The following is a 17,717-nucleotide window of genomic DNA, read 5'->3' on the forward strand; positions in this document are numbered from 1 at the left end:
TCTAGTTGACCTGGGACCCAAAATGTAAAACATAGCCAACTCCTGGCCATATAAAGAAGAGGTGGCATACTATTGGGAAGATAGAAAGTGATAGATCTGGCTTAGTGAATACTATAGTAATGCTGTCTCTTTGTGTGTGTTCTCTCAAAAACAGGTAAAGTCCTTCCTGGGGTGGATGCTCTCAGCAATGTTTAATGTTTTTCCTGCCTTTTGGTTCCTGTGCACATCCCCTTAGTGAACTTAGTGCTTTCCACATCTCTACTTGATATTAGCTAAAATCTTCCCCCATGTCAAGATTCAGCTAATGGCCAAGAGATGCAGCCCAGGAACACTTAAACGGTTGCACAGCATTTCAGCCCAACTTTACTGCACCCTGGACTCGCTTCCATTCTTCAGGATCCCATTTGAATTTCTTAGTGACTAAACCGTTATGCATTCTACAGTGCATATATTTATATTTTGTCTGTTAAAAAAGTAAGCTGTTAGCTTAATTCTCTTCTTGGAGTAGCTTATTCTGATTCGCTTTGTCATTTTTTCGCTACTCGTATGAAAACCAGGTGAAATTCCAGTTGTAGGGAGACAGGGAGACAAAGTTGGTCATCTGTTAAATAAATAAAAGTATTCATTGAAACTGGGATTCTTTTCCTGTCATACTTTGTTAGAGAACAGACTTTTCAAAGGATCAAATTATCTACATTTCTGAATGGAAGAAATGGGGCATCTGTAGTGGGGAGGTGGGATTAGAAAAATGTCTACTCTTTTATGCCATACATTGTGAAACTTTATTTTACATTTTATTTTTATCTGTTACACATGAATGTAATTTTTTTAATATATAGATTTTGTTATTTCAGAGTGGAAGGGAGAGAGAGATAGAAACATCAATAATGAGAGAGAATCATTGATCGGCTGCCTCTGTACGCCCCCTACCCCAACAATCCGGGCATGTGCCCTTGACCAGAATTGAACCCGGGACCCTTCAGTCTGCAGGCCAACACTATCCACTGAACAAAACAGCTGGGGCTAATTTTTTTGAATGTATGTTTTTATTGATTTTAAAGAGAGGAAGATAGATAGATAGATAGATAGAGAGAGAGAGAGAGAGAGAAGGGACATCAGTGTGAGAGAGAAGCATCTATTGGTTGCCTCCCTCATGCATCCTGACCAGGGTTTGAACCCGTAACCCTGCGGTGCACAAGACAATGCTCAACCAACTGAGCCACACTGACCAGAGCCACATGAATATAATTTAAAGTCAAGGCTTATAACAAAAAAATAGGCCTCATCTCATTCCTCCCACTTGTGATTCCCATTCCCCAGAGGTGATCACTTTCACTTTCAACTCTTAGCTTTTTTTATTTTTTAATTTTTTTTTTATGGTATTTGCCGCCATATTTTGAGTAATATGCTTATTCTGTTAACTTCTTGATATTTTAAAGAAAGGTGTGTATTAATTTTATGCATGGGACAATTTAGCTCACTTATAGACTCTTCCACAATACTTCTATTCTTCATTCTCCCAATATAGTTTTATCATAATTCTAGATTAAATTAAAAATTTTAAGTATTATTCACAGCTGAGCTATGTCATATGCTATGATTACATTTATTTATGCGACTTATTTTTTATAGGAAATATCTTTATTCAGGAGTTCTGTTTTTTTATTAAATTTATTGGAGTGAGACTGGCTAATAAGATTATATAGGTTTCAAGTGTACATTTCTCTGATACATGATATATTGCATTGTATTCCCACCAACCAAAATCAAATCATCTTCTGTCACAATATGTATATGTATATATATATATATATATATATATATATATACACACACACACACATATATACACACAAACACACACACACCCCTTTACCCTTTACCACTCCTTACCCTCTAGTAAGCACCATATGTTGTCTGTGTCTATGAGTTTCAGTTTTATATCCCACATGAGTAAAGTCATATAGTTCTTGGTTTATTATAGCTTCTTCTGACTGACTTATTTCACTTCCATAATATCCTCAAGGTCCATCCATGTTGCAAATGGCACTATTTTATCTTATGGCTGAGTAGTATTCCATTATATATAGGTACCACATCCTCTTTATCCAATCCTGTATTGAGACAGACTTTGGCTGTTTCCATGTGTTGGCCACCATGAATAATTTTGCAATGAACATAGTGGTACATATATTTTTGCAAATAAATGGTTTCAAAATTTTCATGTAGATACCCAAAAGAGGTAACTCTAAATTTTTTCAGGAAGCTTTTTTGTAGCTTTTTTTTTTTTTTTTTTTTTTTTAAAATAACAGCCTTTATTTATTTTACTAGTGTTCCGGTGCATGGTTTCATGCACATTGAAAGGAAATTAATTAGAACAAATATTTGCATCTTGCTAATGAAAAGAAAATAGGATTCTACCGAGTCTCCTATCTACCTACTCCAGGACTAATGTGAAGATCAAATGAGATGAGGCACGTTAAAATGCTTGACAAACATTTGGTTAAACTAAAATGTTTGCAACTGGCTATAAAGCAAGGTGGCTTCCTGGGCTAAAGAAATTCCAAGAGGCTAGTTGCTAGGGAGAGGAAGCGTTGCTAGGTGATGTCATTACCTGGGGCCCACCGGTTCAGGGCAGGGCTGGGCTGGGCATTGGGCCACATTTTGCGCCATGGGGTCTTGGTACCATTGGCTGTGATTTGTTGGGGTGTCACTCCAGGGTGGTGGCAGGGCCTGTTTTCCACTCGGGGGAAGCCGAGTCTTGGTTTGTCGGCACCAGGTCTGCAGTGCCATTACTCTGTAAATTGCTAGTGTGTGTCATGGCAGCTCTTGTATTGAGTGGAAACAGCCTAAGTGCCCATCAGCAGATGAGTGGATTAAAAAACTGGTGCAACTATAAAATGGAGTAAAAAAGAAGGAATTCTACCTATATCTCCATCTTGACTGGAAGTCTCTTTGATCCATTTTGATTTAATTTGTATATGTGGTGACAAACTGTAATCTAGTTCTTTCTTTTGCATGTGGCTTTCCCATTTCCCCAGCACAATTTATTGAAAAGGCATTCTTTTCTGCATAGTGTGTTTTTGTCTCCTTTGTCAAGAATTATTTGTACTTATACATGTGGTTTTCTTTTTGGACTCTCGGTTCTGTTCTATTGGTCTGTGTGTCAGTTTTTCTGCCAATACCATGCTGTTTTGATGATCTCAGCTCTTTAGTATAATTTGAAGTCAGGTAGTCTGATACCTTGGCTTCATTCTTTTTTCTCAGGATTGCTTTGGCTGTTTGGCATCTTTGATGTTTCAGTACAAATCTGATGATTGCATTAAATTTGTATATTGTTTTGAGTAATACGGCCATTTTATTTTTTATTTTTATTTTTTTAAAAAAATATATTTTACTGATTTTGTACAGAGAGGAAGGGAGAGAGTTAGAGAGTTAGAAACATCCATGAGAGAGAGTCATTGATCAGCTGCCTCTTGCACACCCCCTACTGGGGATATGCCCGCAACCAAGGTACATGCCCTTGACCGGAATCGAACCCGGGACCCTTCAGTCCCCAAGCCGACGCTCTCCATTGAGCCAAACCGGTCTTGACGATTTTAACTATGTTGATTTTTTTCAGTCCATGAACACAGGATATTTTCCATTTTGTTGTGTTTTTAATCTCTTTTTTAAGTTATTTTTAAAAATATATATTTTATTGATTTTTTTACAGAGAGGAAGAGAGAGGGCTAGAGAGTTAGAAACATTGATGAGAGAGAATCATCGATCAGCTGCCTCTTGCACACCCCCCGCTGGGGATGTTCCCGCAACCAAGGCACATGCCCTTGACTGGAACCGAACCCGGGACCCTTCAGTCCGCAGGTCGATGCTCTATCCACTGAGCCAAACCGGTTTTGGCTGTTTTTAATCTCTTTTAATAATGCTTTGTAGTTTTCATTATATAGGTATTTCATATCTTTTATTAAGTTTATCCCTAAGTATTTTATTCTTTTGTTGCAATTGCAGAAGGGTTTTTTTTTCTTCCGATTTCTTTTTCTGAAGTTTTGTTAATATATAGGAAAGCAGGGGATTTTGCACATTGATTTTTGTATCCTATAATGTATTTGTTTATTTTTTCTAATATTGGTGTTTTTAGGGTTTTATATATACACAATCATGTTATCTACAAAAGTGACACTTTCTTTTTCATTCCCAATCTGGATGCCTTTTATTTATTTCTCTTGCCTGATTGCTTTGGCTAGAACTTCCAGAACTATGTTGAATAGAAGTGGTAAGAGTGGTATTGTCTTTTTCCTGATTTTAGAGGGAAACCTTTCAGTTTTTCACCATTGAGTATGATATTGGCTGAGGGTTTGTTATTTATGGCCTTTATTATGTTTGGGTACTTTCCTTCTACAATATTTCTATTTTATTGAGTGTTTTAATCATACATGGATATTATATCTTATCAAATGCTTTTTTTGCATCTATTAAGATCATATGATTTTTATCCTTTGTTTTGTTAATGTGGTGTATTACCTTGTTCAGTTTATGTATGTTGAAACATTCTTGTGCCCTTGGAATGAACCCACTTGATTGTGATGTATTATTTTTAAAATATATTATCCTATTTGATTTGCTTGTATTTTGTTTAGGATTTTTGCATCTATACTCATCAGAGATATTATTGGTCTGTAGTTTTCTATTTTTGTGTTATCCTTGCCAGGTTTTGGTACCAGAGTTACAATGGCCTCAAAAATTGTGTTGGGAAGTATTGGCTCTTCAACTTCTTGGAAAGAGTTTGAGAAGAATAGATTTCAAATCTTTGGATGTTTGGTAGAATTCACTCATAAAGCCATCTATCTGGTCTTAGACATCTATTTTTGGGAAGTTTTTGATGGTTGTTTAATTTTCCTCACTTTGTGATTCAGTCTAGGGAGTTTATATTTTTCTAGGAACTTACCTATTTCTTCTAGATTATTGAATTTGATGGCCTATAGTCTTCTATAATATTCTAGTATGATCCTTTGTATATCTGTGATGTCTGTGGTAACTTCATTTCTGATTTTGTTTATATGAATCATTTTTCTTTTATCCTTATCTAGGCAGGATTTTGTAATCTTTTCAAAGAACCAGCCCTTTGTTATATTAATTTTTTGTATAGTCTTTTTGTTCTCCATTTCATTCAATTCTTCTCTGGTTTTTATTATTTCCTTTCTTTTGCTGACTTTGGGTTGCTTGTGTTCTAACTTTATAGTTCTTTAAGCTGTAATGCTAGGTTGTTTATTTGTTTAAAGTCATAGCTGGGCCAGAATTTTAGCATACTGATGGCTCCGCACCCAACACCCCCACCCCGATTACTCTTCCCCCTAATATCTTATTTCAAATGTACATAGGAATTAAAAAAATTATAAAAACCCATAAACCTAGCACTCTATAACTGCCAATTTATCCATCCATCAATCTGATTGTACCTTTTAAGTACTTTCTACTAAACTCTGCTTCCAGAATTTCCCATTTATTTGGGTCATTAATCCAGAGAATGAATGGGGAAATGCAAATATTTGAGTACCTGCTTTATGCTTAGGACATAATGGAGGGAATGTAAGATAACATTTGTTCTGAAGTAGTTTACAACTCTTTGAGGACAATTTATGAGCATATAAACTAGAATAGTAAAGGATGTGCTTCCTGATTTAATAAAGAATTAGGTATTACTGATAAAACATGGCCAATATTTAGGCTCAAGTGTAGCATATTCACTTTCAACACGTAGATAATATATGCATGCCTGTATATAGATGAGTTTATACTCTTCATGTCATAAACTAATTCAATCCCTTTGGCTCGGTGTTTTTGGATTCCCTTCTTTTCCTTTTTTATGACCAAACCTTCCCAGTAGGACATGATAAGAAAAATCAAAAAGAGGTACAGAATGAGACTCCTTTCTACCCAAGTTCCCTAGCTGCCAGTTTCCCTCCTTAGAAACAACCACTCTAAAACCTGTTTCCTTCAATGTGGAGTTACTTAAAGCGTATAAAAACCATATCTATGTGTGATATACATATAAATATATTAAGATATATACGGTGGCATATTATACACATGAATTTGTACTTGCTCTTCTGATTAGTGTTTTCTTCCTTATCTTTTGAGTACTTAGCTTCCCTGCACTCTGGACTTTAGATCACAGTGTGCATTATATCTTCCATTCTCCCACATGCTGGCTGTATTCCTATATGCATACTCTGATAAAAGACACTTATTTCCTAATGAACTTGGGATAATAATGTCCTCACCCCAATTACCATCAGTACATCTTAAAAAATCACCTAGAAGCTGGGGGACAAGAGCTGCCTTGAGTCATTTTAAAAAAATATATATATATTTTATTGATTTTTTACAGAGAGGAAAGGAGAGAGAGATAGAGAGCTAGAAACGTCGATGAGAAACATCAACCAGCTGCCTCCTGCACACCCCCCACCGGGGACGTGCCCACAACCAACGTACATGCCCTTGACCGGAATTGAACCTGGGACCTTTCAGTCTGCAGACTGACGCTCTACTGCTGAGCCAAACCGGTTTCGGCTTGAGTCATTCTTAAAGCTAGATTAGGTGGAGATAGTTGGGGAAGGGTTATCTGCAAGATAAAGTGGTCTTTGCCTCAAAGAGCAATCCACCCACTGGCTGACCCAGTAAGTGAATGAACAATCAATTACATGTATGAATTTCCACCAAAGACAGCATTTTATTTTAACAGGTTTAAACCTCTATTTCACTTTTATTTTGCTTCACTCTTTAGAGTCATGTGGGTTCTAAATAAAAACGAATAGTTCCTTGATTTAGAATTAATTCATCTATTAAGTCTTAATTGCTTTTTGGTCCTCAGAATTACTGGGCCTTGTTCATCTTCCTTGTATCTTTTATTAAAAATCCTCACCCAAGGATATGCATTTATCGATTTTAGAGAGAAAGAGAAACATTGATGTGAGAAACATCAATCGGTTGTCCCCTGACTTGCCCCAGGGATGGAACCTGCAGCTGGGGTATGTGCCCTGACCTGGAATCAAAACCCCTAATCGCTTGGTGTACAGGATGATGCTCGTAAGTCAAAAAAGAAAGATAAATGAAACAAGTTTTTATTAATAATCTTGGAACAAATACGTTAACAATTTATTAATTACATAACACTTTACACTTTGAAAGAACTTTCACATATATCAATTAACCCTCACAGCATCTCTGTGAGGTAGGCAGGGTCAGTGTTATTTTCCTATTACTAGTGAGGAGAACCAGGCTCAGGTAAAATAAGGTCACACAGTTGGTAAAGGATGGAGCCAGGACTAAAACTTAGGCCTTTTGACATGCTGCCTCCCTGAGAACACTCAAGAAACGACTTCTTATGTTATATATATAATGAACATTTCTCTCCTATGATCTTGATCATATCTGTTTTTATAAGTTTGATACCACCTTTTCCTAACATCCAAAAACACTCAAAATAAGACATTTCTTCCCTGTTACTGGAGTAATTCTCTATCAAACGGCATCCTCAGATAAAACTTGTTTGTGTTTTAAATTTTGAAAATCCTCAAATATGAAAATTCATTACCGGAAATTTTGTAAAAGTAATCATATGTTGAATACGTCAAACTTACTTAAACAGAAACTGCACAAACCTGTTTATATTTTTGAAAGCTTAGCAATCTTTCCCAGTAAGGTTTTTAGATGTGTATAAAAAGGGAAAGGTATTTAGTAAAATTATTGGGAAATTTCAGCAGAGTGTATCTAAGTATAGTTCACATCACTAATTCTACGGGAAGGAAAACCGTTAGAACACTTTCAGTTGTGATCCCATCTTAAGTGTGACATCCTCAGCAACAAACTATCAATAGAAGAAATGATCTGAATTATACCAATAGGAGGAAGGTTCAAGCAGTAGTGATCAAAGCATGTATGCATGTGGTAAAAAGGAAGAAAATACTTGCTCTTTAGTGGTTTTGCCTAGGTCCAGTGTAAATATACTTTTTTAAGCTATAGCATCACCTATGTTAAATTTAGAAATGTGAAATATGGTGGAGTTATCAACTTGGAAAATTAGACTGAATATAAACTACCTATCAAAAAGAGAGTAAAGCTCAATGGGCATAAAAGGCAAAGGATAACAAATTGCTCTGGTATAGAGAGAAAAGGCAAATGGAAACATCGAATTTAAAGTGAACTGTAGAACAGCAGGCATATAAAACAGGTTTTAAATATATGAAAATGGTACTGAAGTGTATTATTAGGAATGATCTTTTTAAAATTCCAGTTTTGGCTTTTTAAATTTAAGAGCAATAGGGAGAAACTTAAGCCTATGGGGAGGAGATGGTGCAGAAAATGAATGGGATCTAGAAACAGGGTTGAGAAGGTAGGAGGTTAGGGAACACCAAGAAACAAATACATTCAAAACTGGATTTAGAATCTTAAATCCATCCTCTCCAAAGTATTTACTAAGTTGAGAGAACTATTTATAAAAGTAGGTGACAATAAAAGTGGCTATTTTACAAAAGAAAGTAGTACTTGAATATAGGTTAGAAATTATGCTGTAAAGATCAGTTCACTGATCAGGCCACAGAAACTGAAACTTAAGTGCTATTGTCAGTGATACATGGCAGGAAACTGCTTCCAAAAACAGAATTGTAGGACTCAACATTAGTGAAACTATTAAATAATTGCTTAACTTTTTCTACTTGAAGCCTAATGAAAAAAATACTGGCAGCCTTACTTAAATCTAACAGTTTACATAAATATGAAAAATACTGCAGCTGTCTGTTTTCCAAGATAAAACTTGAGAAGATCTAGAATGTTCTAGTTCAGTATATTGGGCTCAAAATCAACTATGCATCTGAAATGCATCTAGATTATTTCCTTACAGAATATCACTGTCATCATCATCTTCATGTTTTCTCTTCAATGGGTTTGATTCACTGGCTGTGTTCTGTGATGAAACCATGTTGGTGGTAATAAGAATATTTTTTGGTCCCATCATTGAAGGATTAATCAAAACATTTTGAACTGTAGTTGTTGCAGGAACTGTAAACAGAGGAGAAAACATCCCCAAACGATGAATTAATTACCCAGGATCAGAAACAAATGGTAAAAAGTATTCAACAGAGTTCAGTGTAATTCTAATAATTTCAGTAGCATGAAGTGCAACTACATAGAAGAAACTCAGATAATTATAATTATATTGCATTAAAAGTTGAATTAAATTTTATTTATTTTAAATATATTTGTATTGATTTCAGAAAGGAAGGGAGATAGAAACATTAATGATGAGAATCATTGATTGGCTGCCTCCTGCACGCCCCATACTTTGGATTGAGCCCACACCTGGGCATGTGCGATGCTCAACCACTGAGCCATACCAGCCAGGCTGAATTAAATGTTAAATACCTAAATTAGTATCTAGTATAAGGTTAAAGGTTTTCTGTTAGTTTTTTTTTAACTTTTAACTACCTAAAACTTTACTTAGTACTTAGTCATGGGAAGCAGTGCATTGGATTCATCATGGTACACACTATATATGTTCAAGGTAAGGAATCTTGCTTTCCTCATAGGCCAATATTTTATATACATAGCTTACTGTGTGTGGTTAAGTTTAATATGTGAATCTAAGCATGTGTATTAATAAACTGTACTATAACAGAATTTTACTTATATTATTCCAACTTTATATGTCTCCTTCCATGAAGTGAGTAAAGGCACACTTTTCTTTTGATGTTACACTCAGTTGTATCATTTTCTTGAGCTTGAACCCCAAGTGCTTTCTCCTGAAGCTGCCTTAGATTTGTAGGCCCTGATTTTAGTTCACAGTGTTTTTTGAGATCTGATGGTCACACTGAATATTCTCCCTAACCCCCAAATGTTATATATACTTAAAATTTCATATATTATAATTTTAGTGGGTTCATAGACCCCCTTGAAGATTTGCAGCATTACTGCCACCTTGTTATGATATTTAAACAACTCTTGCTATAGGAACACAAGCTGTTCCAATTATTCAGAAATTTTAAATTCAGAAAAAAATATTTTAAAAGAACCACTCACACCACTCCCCTCCCTTCTCCACCCATGACGTTACCTGGTTTGACAGGTGTGAACTGAGAAGGTGGAATCTGCACCGTAAATCTTTGGCTTGTCACTGATACTGGAGGTACAACTTTATTTGTAACAGACACTGTTTGTGGGGTTGCTGTAGTTGTAATTAACAGACTATGTTAGTTAGATGACTTATAAAGGTTCATATTCTGCCCTCCTTAGCTTACCAGAAACTACCTTCAAAGCAAAGGGAAGTGATAAAAGGTAAAAATATCATTAGAAGTAAGAGTCAAGTAACTTCAAAGGTGTTTACAAACTCAATATTTTAGTTGCTAAAACTTCAGGATAGTGCAGTGGTAAAGATGTAGGTTCTGGAGTCCACCTGCTTGTGTTTGAATCCAGGCTTTTATCACCTACTGAGTATGCTTGGGCAAGTTACTTAATCTTTTTGTACCTCTCTTTTTTTTCATCCATCAAATGGGGACAACAGTACCTATTTAATAGGATTCTGTAAGAATTGAAATGAAATAATCCATGTAAAGCTCTTCAAATAGTGACAGGGAATGATAAAATTGAGTGTTTAAATAAGCGAGCAGAATAATGACCCACATTTTCTATTAATTACCTTATATGGCACTTTTTATTTTTGTCATTTGCTGAAAACTAGAAGTCTATTATGCCCATGAAGTTAAATCAACACACATCTAACAAATGCCTATCAAATATACCCTTTGGGGTTCTCAGGCAAAAAAAAAAAAATTATTTTTTATATTCAGATTTTTTTAAATATAAAGATCTTGGAGATAACCATGTCCAACACCTCTCATTTTAATTCAACCCTTTAATCCAAGGTAAAATCCTCTGAAATTCCCTTAATATGTTACAGGAGCCTTAATATTAGTGTCTAATATTGTTCCCTCAAGTACAACCCTCTGCTAACTTTTTTCATCCTGTGAGCACACGGCTTTTGTGCCTTGCTCCTAACAGGCACTCAACAAATGTTTGCTTAATGAATGAATTTCCAAGACTCAAAGACTCAGTATGTAAACTAATGTCATAAAATGCAGTTTTGGAAACATGTATGTTCTTAGTTTTTCCCTTGGGGATGCAAGGTTTTCCATATATCCCTTTCCTCTGGAACCAACCTGTCCAGGGATAGTTATTTGAAAAACTATAATACAACGATCACTGAAAAAAAAAACCCCTACAACTGTCATGATCTCCATGGACAAAGCAGAAGAAAGCCTTGATGGGGGAAGAAAGCCCAAAAGTACACAGAAATCTGGGTTCTAGTGCTTTCTCTTACAAACCCAGGAAGTGAGAATTTTATATCTTCATATCTAAGCAAGTTCTTTTATGTATTAAAAAGTGGTTCAAAGAATTTGATGAAGTTTAATGAAGCAGTCATTTTAGGTTTTATTTGGCCAAGAAAATTCACAATAGGTAGGTGTTTTTTTGGCCATTACTATAAGGAATTGTTAACATTTAAGTAAGTATGGAATTTAGGCTTTAAATTTCCAACAGAGTAGTTGCTTAGGTCTGAACGCATTATAAAACTCACTGGGAAAAATTTTAAAGTTAAAAAATTGCACCTTTTATTTTAAAATATGTTTTTAGTGATTTCAGAGAGAGGAACAAAACATTGATGAGAGAAAAACATCAATCAGCTGCCTCCTGCATGCCCTACTAGGGATCCAGCCTGCAACCCGCCCACGTGCACTGACCACATGAACCCAAAGCCCCTTGGTTCTTGGGTCAACACTCAACCTCTGAGCCACACCGGCCGGGCAAAACTATAGTACTGATCATAGCAAAAAGGCCAAGAAGTGACCTACCTAGGAATAAAAATCAACAACTGATAACTAAAATAGGTTAACTTACTAAAAACACATGTAAATGATTACCACAGCTTAGACTTAAAAAAAAAAAAAAAAAAGGGCAGCCATACCCAGTTTGGCTCAGTCGATAGAGTGTCGGCCTATGGATTGAAGGGTCCTGGGTTCGATTCTGGTCAGGGGCACATGCCCAGGTTATGGGTTCAATCCCTGGTGGTGGTGGAGGGCGTGCAGGAGGCAGCCAATCGATGATTCTCTGTCATCGATACTTCTATCTCTCTCTCCTTCTCCTCTCCCTTCCTCTCTGAAATCAATATAAAAAAGTGTATTCACTTAATATGAAACTACAGATGAACAGTATATGACCAACATTACACAAATTTATATTCAAATTTCTGTTCAGAGTTCACATGAAGTTAGAAGTGTACAAGTAATACTATATAAGGCTGGTTTGAAAATGCTGAAATTTAACTTCATATCCTAAGAATCTGAAGATTATCTACACAACTTAAAAATCAAATGGTGTTTATACCAGAGCTACATGACATCTATAGGACTCAAGTTATAATCATTAAGAGTCAAAAGACAATACTGATCAAAGAGAAAGGAATTTTTTTTTCCTGAAAATACTTTGTAAAAGAAATCCAGCAAAAATTTAGGACAACAGAAATCAGGAAATCTAAATCTATTATTTATTATACTAGAGGCCAGATGCACAAAGATTTGGCAAGAATGGGCCTTCCTTTCCCTGGCTGCTGGCACCACCTTCGCTCAGGGCCTGGAGCCGCCTTTCCTCCTACCAATGCTGCCCAGAGGCCCAGAGCGGCTGGGGTGGTGTGGAACACCTGCGTCCCACCCCTGGCTGCTTGGCATCTGCATATGCAAATTATTGCACCTTCTTTGTTGGGTTAATTTGCATGCTCCCTCCTGATTGGCTGGTGGGCTCACAAAGGTATGGGATCCCCTCAGCCCAGCCTGTGCCCTCTTGTAGTCCAGGACCCCTCGGGGGATGTCCACCAAGGGGTCCTTAGCGCCGCTGCTGAGGTGGGTGAGGCTCCTGCCACTGCAGCTATGCTCGCCAGCCATGAGTCTGGCTCCTGCGTTGAGTGTCTGCCCCCTGGTGATCAGTGTGCGTCATAGTGACTGGTCGTTCCGCTATTCTAGTTGCATAGTAGCCTTTTATTATATAGGATTTCCTTATTATCTAATCAATGACATTAAGAAGATGCCAATGGTTTCTTTTTTTATTGTTTAAAGTTTTACATATGTCTCCTTTCCCCCCTCCCCGACTGACCTCCCTACCCCCCAGCTACTATTAAATATCTTTCTCAGCTTGAGAACATTATACTAAGTGAAATAAGTCAATAATAAAAAACTAAGAACTAGGTGATTTTACTCATGTGTGGTATAAAACAAAACTTGTAAACACAAACAACAGTGTGGTGGTTGCCAAAGGAAGGAGGTGGGTGGAGAAGGGAGTTCTAATATAAGGTGACAAGAGATTTGACTTTGGGTGGTGAGCACATGGCACAATATACAGATCCTGTAACATTGAAACCTACACCTAAAGCCTATATATTCATGTTGACCAATGCCACCCCAATAAATTTAATAGTAAAATAAATACCATTCTCCACTAAAAGGAACCAGAGCTCTTTGGAGAAATGGCTGATTCTAGGACTGGGGTAGAAATATAAGATGACCTTGGAACATCTTGTGCCAGAAAGCAAGAAATGTTCAAAGAATGATGGATGGGCACAGATAAAGGCACTGATGAAGGGGTCAGTATACAGGGGTGGGGAACCTTAATTCTGCCAAGGGCCACTTGGATATTTATAACATCATTCACGGACTATAAAAAATTATCAATTTAAAAATCAGCCTGTTGCCTTAACCGGTTTGGCTCAGTGGATAGAGCATCAGCCCTCAGACTAAAGGGTCCCAGGTTCATTTCTGGTCAAGTACCTGTAACTCACCATCATGCAGGAGGCAAACCAATCTATATGTCTCTCTCACATCCATGTTTTTCCCTGTCTGTCCCCTTCTACTCTTTCTAAAAATCAATGGAAAAATATCCTTGGTTGAGGATTAACAAACAAACAAACAAATCAGCCTGCTATATTTGGCCAAACATTTAATTAACTCACCCCTAATGTCTTGGCAGGGCCAGACCAAATGATTTCTCAGGCCTTATATGACCCATGGGCCGGACATTCCCCACCCCTGGTATAGGACAATCAATGCTACTTTTGAAGTGGTTAGTATTAAAACAGAATTTTTCCCCTTTGATATCCTTAACACTTTTTGTACATTTTTAAACTTTCTTTTTAACCATTCTGTTGTCGATTTATTCAGAAATTTCTTTAATTTCTGATAATAAATTAGCAACTGCTATGAGTGTATTTGGCAATTTCATGTGTATAGGAGGCAGAAAGAACACAGCTTAAACTATTGGTATTAGAGTTTATACCAACCACAAGGTTGGGTAATATCCAAATTTATACTTACTTGGGATCAGATATTTGTGGCTTTCTCATTTTGAAATCTGATAAAATATACCTATAGCTTTACTAGAGGATGAGTAAATGTAAATATGGCAACACACATATGGGAATTTCTGACTCACCTTTTGATTTGGTTTCTAGTTCAAAATCAAGTGCTGAGGCACTCCTTTACCATCCAGAACAGGCATTTCCCTTCTCACTTACCTATAGTAGGAGTGGTAGGTCTGCTATTAACAGCACCAACACTTAACCGTGGAAGTAGTCTTCCTTGGTTAGATCCCTAAGGGTTTAACAAATTAGTTTTAATGTTGTTCACATTTGACACCTAAACTTACCAGGAATGAAATTAGGATTGTTGATTTGAATTATTAATGGGTAATCCACGGTAAGAATGTCTTGTTTTTGTTCTATTGGTGTTCTAAATCTAACATTAAAACTAGGGTTTTCATAAATGGATGCATATGTATGTATGTATGTATGTATGTACATATATAATTATAGTATTTGGTTTAAGGTAGTCTTATTTGGGGATAATAGGTAACTTCCTTATAATTTTTAATCTTATCTTAACTAGTCAACATCTAAACCTCCAAAAATAAACTCTCTTAAAATAGTGGAATTTCAGACATCAAAAGCAGCCCAATGTGAGGAGAACTTTTTCAGTGGTGGGAGAGCCTTGGGTCATATTTCAGAAAGCAAGTCCAATTCCTGATGGTATATTATCAGGCTTCACTAAAAAAAAAAAAAACTATGGTAAAGTGGAAAGATTGGAAATTATGAGACCTGAATATCAGTCCTAGCTTTGCTACTAACTACATAGATAAATTCAGGATCACTTTACTGATGTGAAATATGAGAGTTGGGTTAGATCAGTAGTTGGCAAACTCATTAGTCAACATAGCCAAGTATCAACAGTACAACGATTGAAATTTCTTTTGAGAGCCAAATTTTTTAAACTTAAACTTCTTCTAACGCCACTTCTTCAAAATAGACTCGCCCAGGCCGTGGTTATTTTGTGGAAGAGCCACACTCAAAGGGCCAAAGAGCCGCATGTGGCTCGCAAGCCGCAGTTTGCCGACCATGGGGTTAGAGGAACACTGAAGCTCCTATTAGCTCTAAAAATCTTCGATTACATATGTATATAATTTTTTTTAACATAGTAGCTAACTGCAGACATGGTGTTTTCAAAGCAGTAAGTTAAAAAAAATCCTAGTAAATAAAATTAGCTTTCAATTTACTGTATTATCTACTTGCTTTTTACAAATTCCCCTAATACAACTCAACTTTTAAAAGAGTTAAATTGACTAAAAATTAAATTTTTGCCTTTTTATTTATTTATTTTAATTTTATTTTTTTAATTAATTTATTTTTATAATATATTATTTATTAAATTATTATTTTTGTACATATACCAATGCCCCCCCCCTCCCGTACATACCCTCCCACCCCAAAGTTTTGTGTCCATTGGTTGTACTTATATGCATGTATACAAGTCCTTCGGTTGATCTCTTATCTAATTTTTACCTTTTTAATTAAGGACTTCAGCCTATAGTTTGGAGATATTAAGCAGTATCTGTCAGGTGGCAGTCTGGGTCCTGCATATGGCTTAATCAGAGGTAAAGGGGTTTGATTTTTCTGCCTTGCAATATCCAGTAAAAACTAAAAAAAAAGAAAAAAGAAAAAAGCCTTATTTTAACTACAATGAAAAAACTGTAAGTCAAATTAACTTTAAATAAACGTTTGCTCACATCTCTTGGGGGAGGAGAGGTAAAAGATTGATCAGCACGACACTGGATTGCCAGTCTCACATCATCTGCATCAACATTAGGTTTCTTAGCGTGGCTCGAATAAATTTTTGCATCGTCCAGAATTGTAGTTACATATCCTTTAAGAACAAAACATTATTTTCTTACACATGAAACTAGCTTAATATTTATGGCCACTTTTCTTAATAGAAGATTCCATTAATTTCTGAATTAGCTTATGCATTTTATTTTTAATATCTAATTGTTCTATCTCTATGATCAATTAAAAATATATCTCAGTATAAATAGCATTTCCCCTTATCTTGAGCTCTCTTTACTGCTTTAGGCTGAATTCTATGATGTTAACTGTTAAAAGTAATTTAGTTGAAAACGTCCTTACAATCAAACAATCTTCAAATTCACAAAGTAGGCAGATTTCTGGTGTTTTATTAACTTACGGAAAGCAAATTCCAACATTTGGTTTATAACTCTTGGTTCGTACTCTGTAATTCCCATATCCTTCAGGATCTGTGCCATCACCTGTGGATTCAAATAAGTAATGCCAGATGCATAATGTAGGTGTTAGAAATCAAGACTGGACCCATGTAGTGTTTGTACTTATGACACAAGGTCCCCGTTCTCTGGCCTCCAAACTTACACTCCTCCTTTTCTTCACAAGTGTCAAGAACACACCAAATGCCGTAGTACCCTCTTTGCTGAAAACTTGTATTTTTTGGGGGGGAGCGGGGGCGCTAAGAGAGAAGAAGGCCAGGTTTAGTTTTCCCAGCGGGGGCAGGGCTGGCTCCAGCTGGTTGTCATTTTCCGATGTGACGATGGGGGAGGCTGGCTCACACCAGAGCTTCAGACGCGAGAGTCGGGGCTCGCCAAGACGAGGAGGTGGCGAGGACCGAGGTTCCCGAGCCAAAGCCTGGCTGCGGGCCGGCGCGCTCCGGCGGGGCTCCCAGGCGGCGGGAGGACGCCCCGGGGCCAGAACCCCATCCCCCTCCTTCTGGGCCGCCCAGGTTGGGCGGAAGCCAGCACGCCAGACTATTCTCAGGCCTGCCTCCCAGGTTCCTGGCTGTGCCGAGCTTTGCGCCCCGCCTCTCGTCTTTCGCACTCACCAAGGCGTCTCGCGGAGCGTTCTTGCCAGGCGCCATCTTGCCCGACTCCATGTTCTCATGCCGTCCGTCATCCGGGGACGCAACGCTGCACGCGAGCTGGCGCTCAGGCTCCGCCCCCGGGGGCTGCGACGGGCGTGGTTTCCGCGATGCTCTGCAGGCTGTCTTCTCCCAGCTGGCTCCCCATCCCCAAGGGTAAGGTGACCAGATGTCCCGCTTTTGGCGGGACAGTCTCGATTTTTAACAATTTGTCCCGCGGCGTTTAAAAAGTCCCGATAAAATCGGGACTGTCCCGCCCAAAGCGGGACGTCTTGTCACCTTACCCAAGGGGGATGATGGGGAGCCTGTAGGCTCGGAAGGTGCGGGTAAAACTTCCTGGAGAACGCCCAGGCCAACACTTGGAAGAGCTGAGAAGCTCCTCTTGCCAGGCTTCTCTGCAAAAGCGCACCA

The 17,717-nt window shown here is 37.4% G+C and overlaps 2 protein-coding genes across 5 annotated transcripts in view; one reads left to right on the top strand and one right to left on the bottom strand.

Annotated features, from left to right (window-relative positions):
• Positions 1 to 3,348, top strand: part of PGK1 (phosphoglycerate kinase 1) — a 35,267-nt gene extending 31,919 nt beyond the window's left edge. Inside the window, exon 11 of the mRNA XM_084869680.1 lies at positions 155 to 3,348. Within this exon, the coding sequence (XP_084725806.1) occupies positions 155 to 195 (41 nt within the window). The 3' untranslated portion in view covers positions 196 to 3,348. The remainder of the gene's footprint in view (positions 1 to 154) is intronic.
• Positions 3,349 to 7,105: 3,757 nt separating this feature from the next.
• TAF9B (TATA-box binding protein associated factor 9b) lies at positions 7,106 to 17,373 on the bottom strand. Of its 4 annotated transcripts, none has more exons than XM_084869754.1 (7): positions 17,271 to 17,373; positions 16,608 to 16,689; positions 16,153 to 16,289; positions 15,929 to 16,063; positions 14,609 to 14,684; positions 10,109 to 10,219; positions 7,106 to 9,057 (listed from the first exon to the last, which is right to left on the bottom strand). In XM_084869754.1, the coding sequence occupies exons 1-7, from the start codon at positions 17,319 to 17,321 to the stop codon at positions 8,894 to 8,896; spliced, it is 756 nt and encodes a 251-aa protein (XP_084725880.1). In that variant the 5' UTR covers positions 17,322 to 17,373; the 3' UTR covers positions 7,106 to 8,893. The 4 variants fall into 4 exon arrangements, with proteins under 4 accessions (XP_084725880.1, XP_084725883.1, XP_084725881.1 ...); XM_084869757.1 differs by lacking the exon at positions 17,271 to 17,373 and adding an exon at positions 16,808 to 17,203; XM_084869755.1 differs by lacking the exon at positions 10,109 to 10,219.
• Positions 17,374 to 17,717: the final 344 nt, after the last annotated feature.

This window comes from Pipistrellus hanaki (assembly GCF_964339955.1).
Source record: "Pipistrellus hanaki genome assembly, chromosome: X".
Lineage (NCBI taxonomy): Eukaryota > Metazoa > Chordata > Mammalia > Chiroptera > Vespertilionidae > Pipistrellus > Pipistrellus hanaki.

Excerpts from the sequence above, each read along its gene's own strand:
- TAF9B (XM_084869754.1), bottom strand. The coding sequence starts at position 17,321 with ATGGAGTCGGGCAAGATGGCGCCTGGCAAGAACGCTCCGCGAGACGCC. Across the intron at positions 10,220-14,608 it reads ACCTACCACTCCTACTATAG|CAACCCCACAAACAGTGTCT; the intron begins GTAAGTGAGAAG and ends TTACAACTACAG. Across the intron at positions 9,058-10,108 it reads GTTCACACCTGTCAAACCAG|TTCCTGCAACAACTACAGTT; the intron begins GTAACGTCATGG and ends CTCTGTTTACAG.